Source organism: Syngnathus acus, chromosome 2, assembly GCF_901709675.1.
Source record: "Syngnathus acus chromosome 2, fSynAcu1.2, whole genome shotgun sequence".
NCBI classification, from domain to species: domain Eukaryota; kingdom Metazoa; phylum Chordata; class Actinopteri; order Syngnathiformes; family Syngnathidae; genus Syngnathus; species Syngnathus acus.
The window spans coordinates 25,688,799-25,701,499 of record NC_051088.1 but is presented as its reverse complement, the minus strand read 5'-3'; the positions used below and the strand labels follow the sequence as shown (position 1 = coordinate 25,701,499).

General features: G+C 48.3%; 2 protein-coding genes across 7 annotated transcripts; one reads left to right on the top strand and one right to left on the bottom strand.

Annotated features, from left to right (window-relative positions):
• The first annotated feature begins 1,020 nt into the window (after nt 1–1,020).
• Nucleotides 1,021–3,893, top strand: LOC119119736 (chitinase-3-like protein 1). Of its 2 annotated transcripts, XM_037246311.1 has the most exons (10): nt 1,021–1,327; nt 1,660–1,786; nt 1,872–2,076; nt 2,150–2,203; nt 2,309–2,465; nt 2,530–2,654; nt 2,800–2,899; nt 2,969–3,133; nt 3,209–3,277; nt 3,379–3,893. In XM_037246311.1, exons 3-10 carry the CDS (start codon nt 2,024–2,026, stop codon nt 3,556–3,558), a joined length of 903 nt encoding a protein of 300 aa, XP_037102206.1. In that variant the 5' UTR covers nt 1,021–1,327; nt 1,660–1,786; nt 1,872–2,023; the 3' UTR covers nt 3,559–3,893. The 2 variants fall into 2 exon arrangements, with proteins under 2 accessions (XP_037102206.1, XP_037102207.1); XM_037246312.1 differs by having other exon boundaries at nt 1,660–2,076.
• Nucleotides 3,703–10,377, bottom strand: LOC119119712 (N-fatty-acyl-amino acid synthase/hydrolase PM20D1.2-like). Of its 5 annotated transcripts, XM_037246263.1 has the most exons (15): nt 10,142–10,377; nt 9,885–9,974; nt 9,575–9,661; nt 8,852–9,087; nt 8,446–8,532; nt 8,238–8,371; nt 8,043–8,162; nt 7,892–7,967; nt 7,754–7,815; nt 7,463–7,541; nt 7,335–7,406; nt 7,103–7,268; nt 6,948–7,047; nt 6,698–6,871; nt 3,703–4,061 (listed from the first exon to the last, which is right to left on the bottom strand). In XM_037246263.1, the coding sequence occupies exons 1-14, from the start codon at nt 10,248–10,250 to the stop codon at nt 6,742–6,744; spliced, it is 1,548 nt and encodes a 515-aa protein (XP_037102158.1). In that variant the 5' UTR covers nt 10,251–10,377; the 3' UTR covers nt 3,703–4,061; nt 6,698–6,741. The 5 variants fall into 5 exon arrangements, with proteins under 5 accessions (XP_037102158.1, XP_037102156.1, XP_037102159.1 ...); XM_037246261.1 differs by lacking the exon at nt 9,885–9,974 and having other exon boundaries at nt 10,052–10,377; XM_037246264.1 differs by lacking the exon at nt 9,885–9,974 and having other exon boundaries at nt 3,703–4,056; nt 10,052–10,377.
• Nucleotides 10,378–12,701: the final 2,324 nt, after the last annotated feature.

The window sequence follows — 12,701 nt, the reverse complement described above, 5'->3', positions numbered from 1 at the left end:
CAGATGCCTGCGCTCCCTCCCGCACCACCACACTCACCAACAGCTTCATACTCCAGGCGGTTCGGATCCTGAACTCTCTCCCCCCTCTCCTCTCTCCTCCCTCGGCTGCATAAAATCCTGGCCTTTTGGGCCACGATGGCTGCCTTGCACTACTCCACTTGTACTTTTGCGCTATTATGCTGACTGTATGCTGTATGCACAATTGCACCATTTCAACCAAGTTGCTCTTATTTCTTCATTGTATGTGCCTTCTTCTTTTTACTTTTTGTATTGTTTACTTGAATGTTTTGTTTGTCTATGGACCAATTGGGTGTAATATGTCTTGTCTCCACCGTGGGATAGTAGGAAATGCAATTTCAATCTCTTTGTATGTCTTGACATGTTGAAGGATTGACAATAAAGCAGACTTTGAACACCACGAGCCACGCACGCGGCACGCACGCAACAGACACGCACGCATACGCACACACCGCGCGCGCACACACACACGCGCGCACACCACACGCGCAGCACACCACACAACGCGCGCGCACACCGCGCACACACACGCACACACACGCACACACACACAACACACACAACACACCACACAACTGCGTGCAAGGACATAAAAAGCTTTCAAGAACTTTTCATCCTCAAGCCCTCGAGACAAAACACCCGACCGACGTTTGAAGACGATGGGATAAAATGTGGAGTTGGAGTTTGTTTAAATAAGACGTCAAGGAAAGGTGGCAAAAATCGCGTCTAATTCCGCAGTCAATTCAAAATGGCGGGAGGACTTCCTGTAAGGTTTGGCGGATGGCTTCAAAAGACTTTTGGGTCCGTCACGGGCTGTTGCATATGCATGGCAATTTTCCAGAGCGCTTGCTGAAAGCTCCAACCTGGAATGGTTGGTCAAGTGACTATTTTCAACTTTGATGTCACAAACGACGCACTTTTGCCGCTCGCTCGCTCGGCCAAACGCGGACTGACAAAGTGACCTGAGAAAAGGCCACGCTGAACCAATTCTAATAACCTGGTGATTGTCGCTGGAGTGGCGCCTCGCCTCGCCTCGCCCCGCCCCGCCCATCATCCAGTAATTATCTTGCTTCATGTGATTTGGCACATGAAGCAAGATGCCCTGGCAAGGAACGCTGAGCATCTCGAAAGAATGACTTTGAAATGTGCGGCCGGCCAACTTCCGCCACTAGACAGACGCTATAAATAAGACAGTCGGTGCTCAGAGCTCATCGTGGAGAACTCCCCGAAGCAGTCTCGCTCATCGCAGGGAAGTTCTCAAAGCAGTCTCGCTCATCGTGGAGAACTCCTCAAAGCAGTCTCGCTCTCGGTAAGTACACGATTCTGGCCGGCGTCCATTGACTCATTTGGAGGCTCCTGAGGAAATGCGGCAGCCTCAAGCACGGGTTCCCACTCAATCTCGGCTCCCATCAAAGGCCTTTCCTGCACAACTCTAGATGGCTAACTCTTGCCTTCTTTTTCTTTTCTGCACATCCCAACAAAAGTAAGGAACGGAACTCCATGCTATCTTTCCGTTTTCATGGTTTCCCCAACGCCGCCCGCCACTTTGATTTCTGCTTTGACACGCACTAAAGCTGACTTTGACGCCGCCGCACGGTCTTGACGTAACGAGCTGCCTTCTAACCAATTGCCCTTTTTCAGAAACAACATGAAGACGCTGATTCTTTTTGCCGGTAAGACGAAAGGGAGGGTTGTTGATAGCTTTGGGATGGGCTTTCTGATGACAAATGGCAATTTGCAGGCGCCTGTCTGACGCTGGCCCGCTTGGGTAAGTAAGATTGTGTCTTGCCATCAGAGATGTGTGCTAAACTCCAAATGCTTTTGAAAGCAAGTGCTTTGCGCCCATCTTTCAGGCTCCGCTCAACCGACCGTGGCGTGTTACTATTCAAGCACCTCAGACCAACGGCACGGACACAGACAGTTTCATATTGAAAGCCTCGCTCCCCTCGTCAATAAGTGCACTCAGCTGATCTTTGGCTTTGCCTACATCGAATCAGATTATACCATGACGGCCTCACAGGCTGCCGAAGCAAAATTTCCAGCCTTCAAAGGCCTAAGGTCAGACATTGAGCGGGTACATTTTGCTGGTCTTCGGGATGAAAGAATGACAGACGCACCTTTTCGCCAATAGAAATGCAAACCTGAAAACCATTTTGGAGGTCAACTTGATGCTTCGACCAACCATGTAAGTCACGGTCACCACCAAAGACGCTTTGTTCAGATGACAGATCTGAAAAGGACTGAAAGGAAAAGCTGCGCACTGTCTCACCTCTTTTTGCTGGCTCGCTAGAGTCCAAGACATGCTGGTTGACGCCGCACACAGGCTGACCTTTATCCAGTCTGCAATCAGCTACTTGAGAACACATGGCTTTGACGGCATCAACATCTTGTGGCTGAACGCAAACAACGGCCAAGTGACAAAGACCCATTACACGTCCTTCGTGCAGGTACGATGGAAAAGCCGAGCTTCTCGTTCACCGCATCTCGACCGAGCCGTCTTTCGTCGTCTAGGAATTCCGAGTTAAAATCAACGCAGAGACAAATCCAAGTGGACCAGACGCACTACTGCTCACCGCTAGCGTGGCCTCTCGGATCGTGGACATCCAGAGGAGCTATGATGTCGTGCCTGTGGCCACGTAAGCCAGAGTCGCTTCCGCGTGCGCCGCTAGCTTCCACGTGCGCCGCTAGCTTCCACGTGCGGCGCTTGCTTCCACGCACGTCGCTTGCTTCCACGTGCACCGCTTGCTTCCACGTGCCCCGATTCCCTCCGTCTCCACTCAGTGCCGTCGACTTCCTGAACGTGATGACGTCAGACATGACCGCGTACTTTGGGCAAAAGACGCCGTCTTTCCAAACGCCGGGAGCCTCCTTCCAGTCGGCCGTACGTAAGCGAGGCACCGCGGCTCGCCTTTTCGTGACTTGAGAGTTCTTTTGTCCCCGATGACTTTAGTCCTTCGCAATGACATACTGGAAGACGGCGAGCGCGCTACCCGGAAAGCTCAACATGGGAATCGGAGTGTTTGGACGCGTTTTCACTTTGGACCCCTCGTGCCAGGTTGAGCCGGTGCAGGGCAGCCTGAGCGATTTACCCGCCGGCATTTGGTCCCGTTATGAGGTAAGCGGGGAGGCGGCGGTGGGGGGGGGGGCTTGCCTTTGAAGAAACCAAAGACTACATCTTGCTTTCTTTCAGGTGTGCTCTTCCTCCGCTTCAGCAGATATTTGGTTTGCCTTTGACAACCAAGATGACATTGATGCAAAGGTACCCAAATCCAAAAAGCAAGTCATCAAAATGTGGCAAAATGTCGTGCGTGCAGCGCATATATTTATCGTGTGCTTTTTCTTGTTCTCATGGTCACGCAGGTGCAATTCATTCAAAGCGAAGGCCTTGCCGGAGCCTTTGTCGTGTCTATGGACCTGGATGACTTTGACGGAAACTCCTGCACCGACACCAACGATCTGCACGGACCTTATGCCGTCACCGATCGTGTGCACGCCCAATTAAACACCCCCGTAAACTCCCCCGTAAACCAGCCCGTCTAATCAAACGTCCAATCGACGTCCAATCAAACATCGAAACGACGGAGGTGGGGCCAACGGCGGCGGCATCCTCCTTTGGGTTCACAGAATCGCTTTGACTTCACTTTGCCAACGCTTGCATCAGATTGACACACACCATAGACTTGCTTGTCAAACACAATCAATGGGGAATTTAATTGGGGACAAAATGATAGCTAAGACAAATCACAATTTATGATTGTCTCTCTGAAGACCCGCGCACATGTCGACGGCGTCTTCACTCACTGCTGTTGCGGGCCTTGATCGTCAGGGTTTCTGTATTGTGTGAAAGGCAATTCAATAAAACGCGTCTGACCGCAGCGCCTTCATTTCCATTTTTTGACAACGTCCCAGTGCTCGGCGGCCGGCAACGACGTTGTGACTTGACCAAAAGAGTATTTCTTGCAACTTCCCACTTGTTTGAGAGAGCGAGAGAGAGAGAGTCTGTGAAATTGAGCGCTGGTGGTTACCACGTCTCCCCGGCTGGCCTCAAAGGTCAAGGAAAAAAAAAACCCATCTCACTTCACACTGTTCAAGTGACAAAGGTCAAACGTCCTGTACTTTTGCGCTATATTCTGACTGTCTGCTGTATGCACACTTGCTCCATTTTTGCTCCTCTTATTAGTGTGAAGGTGTAACCTTCACACTATTGTTATTCCTGTCCTTTATTGTGTGAAGGCGATGGCCTTCACACATGTTATTCTACTCCATTCACTTTATTAGTGTGAAGGTGAAACCTTCACACTATTGTTATTCCTGTCCTTTATTGTGTGAAGGCGATGGCCTTCACACATGTTATTCTACTCCATTCACTTTATTAGTGTGAAGGTGAAACCTTCACACTATTGTTATTCCTGTACTTTATTATTATTCTACATCTTCTGCTCACTTTTTTGCTGATTAACTACTTCCACATACTTCAACCGATTCACTCCGTTCCACTTTTCACTTATTCCAAATATTCATGACATGGGTGCTTACATTTTTTTCCTTCCAAAAATTTTCCGTTTTCACAAAATTCACAAATTTCCGGCAATTTTTTCCCCATTCATTCTTAATGGCAGATTCAACATTTCACATTTACGTTGTTCCAGTTTGAAATTCACATCATTCAACACATTCAAATCACATTGGGGACATTCCCAAACTTGCCAAATTCAAAATTTTCACGTTTTCATCTTTTATTTTGAAATTCACACCCAATTCACCAATATTTCCTTTTTCCCTTCTCATTTCTACATTTTTCAACCCATTCAACCCATTCCAACTTTCAACTGTTCATTATCTTTCTACCTATTCCACAACTTCCCAAAAACTTCACATCTTTTATTTTGAAATTCACACCCAATTCCTTTTTCCCTTCTCATTTCTACATTTTTCAACCGATTCAAACCCATTCCAACTTTCAACTGTTCATCATTTTCTACCTATTCCACAACTTCCCACTTACCAAAAACTTCACATCTTTTATTTTGAAATTCACACCCAATTCCTTTTTCCCTTCTCATTTCTACATTTTTCAACCGATTCAACCCATTCCAACTTTCAACTGTTGATCATTTTTCTACCTATTCCACAACTTACCAAAAACTTCACATCTTTTATTTTGAAATTCACACCCAATTCCTTTTCCCCATCTCATTTCTACATTTTTTCAACCGATTCAACCCATTCCAACTTTCAACTGTTCATCATTTTCTACCTATTCCACAACTTCCCACTTACCAAAAACTTCACATCTTTTATTTTGAAATTCACACCCAATTCCTTTTTTCCCTTCTCATTTCTACATTTTTCAACCGATTCAACCCATTCCAACTTTCAACTGTTCATCATTTTTCTACCTATTCCACAACTTCCCAAAAACTTCACATCTTTTATTTTGAAATTCACACCCAATTCCTTTTTCCCTTCTCATTTCTACATTTTTCAACCCATTCAACCCATTCCAACTTTCAACTGTTCATTATCTTTCTACCTATTCCACAACTTACCAAAAACTTCACATCTTTTATTTTGAAATTCACACCCAATTCCTTTTTCCCTTCTCATTTCTACATTTTCAACCGATTCAACCCATTCCAACTTTCAACTGTTCATCATTTTTCTACCTATTCCACAACTTCCCAAAAACTTCACATCTTTTATTTTGAAATTCACACCCAATTCCTTTTTCCCTTCTCATTTCTACATTTTTCAACCGATTCAACCCATTCCAACTTTCAACTGTTCATTATCTTTCTACCTATTCCACAACTTACCAAAAACTTCACATCTTTTATTTGGAATTCACACCCAATTCCTTTTTCCCTTCTCATTTCTACATTTTTCAACCGATTCAACCCATTCCAACTTTCAACTGTTCATCATTTTTTCTACCTATTCCACAACTTCCCAAAAACTCCACATCTTTTATTTTGAAATTCACACCCAATTCCTTTTTCCCTTCTCATTTCTACATTTTTCAACCGATTCAACCCATTCCAACTTTCAACTGTTCATTATCTTTCTACCTATTCCACAACTTACCAAAAACTTCATCTTTTATTTTGAAATTCACACCCAATTCCTTTTTCCCTTCTCATTTCTACATTTTTCAACCGATTCAACCCATTCCAACTTTCAACTGTTCATTATCTTTCTACCTATTCCACAACTTACCAAAAACTTCATCTTTTATTTTGAAATTCACACCCAATTCCTTTTTCCCTTCTCATTTCTACATTTTTCAACCGATTCAACCCATTCCAACTTTCAACTGTTCATCATTTTTCTACCTATTCCACAACTTCCCACTTACCAAAAACTTCACATCTTTTATTTTGAAATTCACACCCAATTCCTTTTCCCTTCTCATTTCTACATTTTTCAACCGATTCAACTTGTTTCAACATCATTCTTCTTCACCTTCACACGCAATTTCTTCAGGAATTGCAATTCTAGTTCTTTTGTGTTGTTTACTTGTATGTATGTCGTGTACTATGTCTTGTCACCGTGGGATAGTGGGAACGTCATTTCGATTTCTTTGTGTCTTGGCATGTGAAGAAATTGACAATAAAGCAGACTTTGACTTTGAAAGGTAAATTTGATACAAAGTGACAGCAGTCAAACATTTGGCAATTACCTGCCTTTGATTTTTGAAAACGCGCACAAGGCTGTTGTTGCGGTCTAGAGTTCATGGCTGGAAGCGTGAGGCTCAGGAAGCTCGCCAATGTCGGCGTTTTGGATCAGTCTGGAGTAGAAGACGACAAGCTCCTCGTAGTTCTTCTGGGAAATCCTTTCGTCGATGCCGTGAAACCTAAGAAAAGGGGAACAATACATTGCTGTTCAATGGCAACACTCAATGACCGCCCTCGGCGGCCGGCCTTGCGTACCTCTCGGCATCGCCCGGTTTGAACCACAAAGGGGCGAAGCGGTAAATGTCGTCGCTCAGATCTTTGAAGTGTCGACTGTCCGTGTTCCCCACACAGATGCCTACGTCCAAACGGGCCGTCAAGCGACACGGTGCAGAGCGAGGACAAAACGTTACCTGGAGCCACCGCGACGGTGGGAAACAGGTCCAAGATGCTTTTCTTGACCATCTGGAAGCCAAAGGATTTCTCGTCGAACGAGCTGACGGGCAGCGGATCGAAGCCCTCGATGAGCTCCACCTCGACGCGGGGGTCGCCGACTGTCGAGCGGATGAGGTCCAGGACCTCCGGGAAAAGCACGGTCACTCGACCCCGCGCGGCCAAAACAAAACAGACGGGACTCGCCGCTACCTCTCGTAAAGACTGCGCCGAGTGGATTCGTAGATTCACGTGGGCTTCGGCCATGGAAGGCATGATGTTGGACTGCAAAAAGAAGCTTGGAAAATCGGGCCCCGTGGCGGGAATCCAAATTGTGTTACCTTTACACCCGCCTTGAAGATTGTGACTGCGGTCGTCGTCCGTACAAAGGCATTGGAATCTGGCTTTTGTTCAAGAAACCTGTGCCGCAAAACATGCAAAAAGAAGGATGGATGGATGGATGACAGATGGATGGTTGGATGGATGGATGGATGACTGATGGATGGATGGATGGGTGGATGACAGATGGATGGATGGATGACTGATGGATGGATGGATGGGTGGATGAATGGATGACTAATGGATGGATGGATGGCTGATGGATGGATGGACGGATGGGAGGATGCAGTCACCTGCCAACAAGTGGAGAAAAAAGCCACAAATTTGACAGGATGAACCTCAAGGGCAGCCCAAACTGAAAGGACAAAGAAGTTGCTTTGACGCACGCAACTGGAGCAAGCGACTGGCTGGCTGGCTCATTTTCCAGCTACCTTGTGAGCCAGGTGTTCAAAGGTTTGCCGTTCAGGTCCAGAACCAAACAACATGGGCATGGGGTTGTCCTCGAGTCTGTCCGAGAGAGCGGGCCGCACATGGAGCCGTATGGAGCCATATGTACATAGTCAGAAGACATAGAGTCCGAACCTTTGAACTGCGGCGGCCAAGATCCCGATGCTGCTCTGCCTGGAAGGCATGGAGGCGTGGCCGGGAAGCGTGGACACGCTCAGCCTGACGCTGGCCAGCCCCTTCTCACTCACGCCGATCCTAGAGCAAACACAGTTGGTCTCTCGCGCCCGGCCGGCCGGCGACGGCCCACCGTTCCGCCGCCGCCCTCCTCACAAAGCGGCGGGGCCCCGGAGCCCGCCGATGACGCCGTCCAGCACGGCCAGACCCTCATCCAGGACAAAGGACAGGCGCACGTTACGCCGCTTCAGCAGTCGCGCCATGGTCTGGGCTCCCTGCTGACCGCCGACCTTCAAAGGACGCGCAAAGGTGACCCGGGGCGTCCTCCTCGACCGAGCGAGCGAGTGACGGAGAGGTAGGTCACTTCTTCGTCGTGGCCCAGACCGATGTAAAATCCTCGCCGCGGTGCGTAGCCTTTCATTAGCAAGTATTCCAGGGCCTGCAGAATACCCTGGAAAACACGGACGGAAAAGTCACGTACGACCAGTCCAAATCGCACGTACGCAAACAGAGGCCTTGCTGAGTGAAAAGCCAAAGAATGAAAATTCGGATTGTGAGGGGGCATGAGGGGGGGCAAGCATGGTGAAACTTGAAAATTGCGGCAGAACATTGGCTCAGGCAGTAGAGCGGATGGGTCCATGAGTAACCGGAGGGTTGGCGGTTCGACCCTAGCTCTGTCGCAGTCGCGTGTCTCCAGGTCGCCATTGTAAATGAGGAAGTGTTCTCAATTGACTTACCTGGTAAAACCTTGAATAAAAAAATTCTCTCACCATCAAGGAGCCCTTGTCGTCGATGGTCCCTCGGCCGTAGATGAAACCGTCTCTCTCCTGGGCAGAAAAAGGCGGAGCCAACCAGCCGTCCGACTCGGTGGCAGGCACCACGTCGATATGAGCCAACAGCAGGTAGGGCGCCAGGTCGGGCTGCGATCCCGGCACCCAAAACAGGTGGCTGTAGTTGGCCACCACTTGGTGATGGACCGAGCTGGAGGTGAAGAGTGTTGGGAAGGCTCACGAGGAGAGAGATGGGGGGGAGGAGAGAGAGAGCGAGAGTAAAGGTGCTGCGGCCCCTCCCTTTGCCGATGTGGAAATAACATTTAATGTTATGCCAAGAAAATCAAGTTTGTATGGATGAAAAGCACTTATGGGGCAAACATTTAAATGAACACTTTTTGTTTTACAATTGGATTCAGAAAACTAAAGTTGTCGTTTGCGTGGGGATTCCATCACCCTCATTTTCACGGGCAAAGTTCCTGTCAACATGTTTAGTTGATAATTGGTCTTTTGAAAGAAAATCCTTGTTAGGCCGCAGTGAACTCGTTTGTTTGCTCGCTTCTTTGCCTGCTGTGGCGGCGGCAGCGAAAGCATTACGTAAACATGCAGCTCGTCTCTAGCTACTGCAAAGGGCGAGCACCTGGAGGGATGGATGGATGGATGGATGGATGGATGGATGGATGGATGGATGGAGGGAGGGAGGGAGGCAGCGATCCGCCTTACCTCTTCGCAGAAACGAGTTGAAGTGCAGCAGTGCAGTGGTGTTGCGCTCCGTGGCCGAGAAGGACACGGTGGGGATCCGAATGGCCTCTGAAAAGGAAGGAGAGAGACAAAAGTTGTTCTTACGTCGGCGCACCTTGAAAGCGAGTCAGGAGTTCCTCTCGTCTCCGCTGGTCGATATCGAGCGAGATGGGCTCCCTCGGCGTCGGCCAGCGGCCCAGTTCAACTCCCGCATTGACGTCCAGTGACGTCGCGTCACGTTGCGTCACGTCGCGTGCCGTCGCGTGGCGTCACGCACGTCACGTCGGCGCACCTTGAAAGCGAGTCAGGAGTTCCTCTCGTCTCCGCTGGTCGATATCGAGCGAGATGGGCTCCCTCGGCGTCGGCCAGCGGCCCAGTTCAACTCCCGCATTGACGTCGCGTCACGTTGCGTCGTGTGCCGTCACGTCGCGTCGCGTCACGCACGTCACGTCGGCGCACCTTGAAAGCGAGTCAGGAGTTCTTCTCGTCTCCGCTGGTCGATATCGAGCGAGATGGACTCCCTCGGCGTCGGCCAGCGGCCCAGTTCAACTCCCGCATTGACGTCCAGTGACAGCGTTCGGATGGACGCGATCGTAAACAGGATGACAACAGCAGCCAATCCGGTACCCAGGAGAAGTTTCAAAAGTTGGATCATCATGACCTTTGTCTAGCTCTGGGGAACAACGGCGCTATAACTTGTCAAGTTCCTCCCGATGCGGGCTAAACGTCAAGTGCACGCGTCAACTCCTTTCCAGCGTGAAACAGTCCTGACGCTAAGGCCAACACGCATGCGTCGGCAATGACGTCACTCTTCAACACGGAAGCAGAACAGAACGGAAGCTGCTTCAAAATATCAGGGGGAAAAAGGAAATCAAACAATAAATAGAATATGTCGAACCACTGTGTATCGGGATTAGGGAGAGTGCGCGTGACTAAAGATGAAGGTGTAGTGGGTTGACAACTCCAGTCCTTGCACACCACAAAGGTATTTCCAGATTTACGCAGGTGTCTTGAAGTTATGCTCTCTGAAGCATCAGGGTTACCTGCTAAGATGTCGGAATTTCGTCAATAGGGCTGGCGGGAAATTGGTTTCTTCACGTAACGTCTTTCCACATTCATTTGAAATCATGACTGCAAGAAGGAAGAAGTCAGCCACTACAAAAATGGATCGCCCCCCAAAAAGACTTATCCTAACGGCTCACAAGTTCAAGTCATACGAGTCAAATACGCACATGTTCTTGGATAGAAGAAAAAAATCCCTATTCAATCCAAAGAATTTGACATAGTAAGCACATACAGTAGATCACCACAGCAGTTTAATAGAATCAGCTAGAATGGTTGATGGAACAGAAATTCAAATCAAGATGTGCAAAATGAGACATTAGAGAAAGTCACTCGATCTGATGCCAAGAAAATACCCTGACGTCAATGGAAATATTTTTGGGAACGCTATCATAAGTTATTGTCTATTAACTGACAGAAAGAAGGGCTTAATAGCTTTATTTTCATTATTTTTTTGTTATCAGCAAAGTCAGAGAATTGCATCTCAAAAGAACAGCTGGTCCTTTCTTTGTCATCTCAGCCTCTTTGTCCACATGTTTGCACTTCTTTAAGACAAATAAGGAAGAAGAGTGCAAAATGACAAAAGGCCAAAGGGGCAGCCGAGCCTGGCCGGTGGTGCGTGCAGTGCGCGGGACCGCTGTTGGGCTGAGCGCTCCGAGAAAGTCCTACACGACTCGCTGCGTTTGCCACTTCATTTCTTCAGGCACTTCCAGCGTGAGCCAAGGAGCGAAAAGGTCCTTGACCCTGCTGAAACGAGAGCAATGCAATACGAGCGAGCGAGCGAGCGTCGCAAAGCAAGCTAAACGCTTTGCAGGAGGGAATCTTGGCGGTCCCGGGCTTTTGCCAATAATGAATACTCGGCTAGGCACAGGCAGAGGCAGGCGCTTGGTTGTTGATTATTAATGGCAATCTCAAGATGGCACAAGTTGATGATTACTCCAAACAAGTCACCCTGTGTTGTTATATCTCCACAAGCGGAAGTCTCGGAGGCTGGGGAATGTTAATAAATGTCTTTTGTATCAACAAGGCTTTCTTGAGTGTGTCCCGTTTATTAATATGCACATTTCTGCGTTATACTGCCACCGAGTGGCCAGGTTTTTTTGGGGGGGGGCCTTTTTATTGGGAGAAGGCCAGGTGGCTAGGGCTCTTTAATTGCGTTGCTTCACCATTGTAGAGAAAAAAGAAAGACTGCTTAATGCCATTGACCGTAGCGTCTGAGTCGATAATTAACGATTGAAGTCCAGCGAATTGGTTTGCTCGGCTCGGCTTTGGTTTCCTACAAAAGAAATGCACCGCTTTGTTGACGTCATTCGATGAGAGTCTCAAAAAAGAAGAGTAGGTTTGAATTGCATTGATTTGGAATGAAATTCATTCCCATCTGAATGCGCCATTGTGTGTGTTGAATTCGCGACCTCATCCAGTAAAAATGGAAAGTAAGTGTACTTTTGCGCGCGTTTTCTTTCCAGAGAGATCTCAAGGGCCGCCGCCGCCGCCGCCGCCGCCGCTGGCTTGGCCGGAAGCCCATACTTATCCTCTTGCGTTGCTCGTCCCGGGCAATCATTAGGCACCGAGTAGGGACTCGGACTAATTTTACTGCTTGGCTGCGGAAGACGCCGGACTTTGTTCTCAGCACTAACCAGAAGCCGAGGAGGTCAGGGTGTTCCAAATTGAGTTTGTCGTGCTGAAAGCGCTGCGAGCCGGGCGCAAGGCTTGGGAACTGTGGCTCCATTTCGTTGTCGCCGAAGCTGGAGATACAAGTGAGCTCAAGTGACCGGACAGAAGCAGTAAAGAAGAGGCGCCACAGGAAGAAAGATTTGGAACAGAAGGCGCCAAAATGGCCCACAGTGGTTCTCTCCGCAAGCAAAGATTTGCCCAGGTTGAAAGAAGAACAGGCACAAAGTGTGACGCCACACACAAATTGACTCTCATCTCAGGCAAACCTTTTCAATCAAAACAACCAGCCACCGAGCACTAAAAGAATCCAATGTCTTTATTGTCCGCAGATGCCAATGTGCACTTTGTTCGCAACGATACGCAAGAGCTGAAG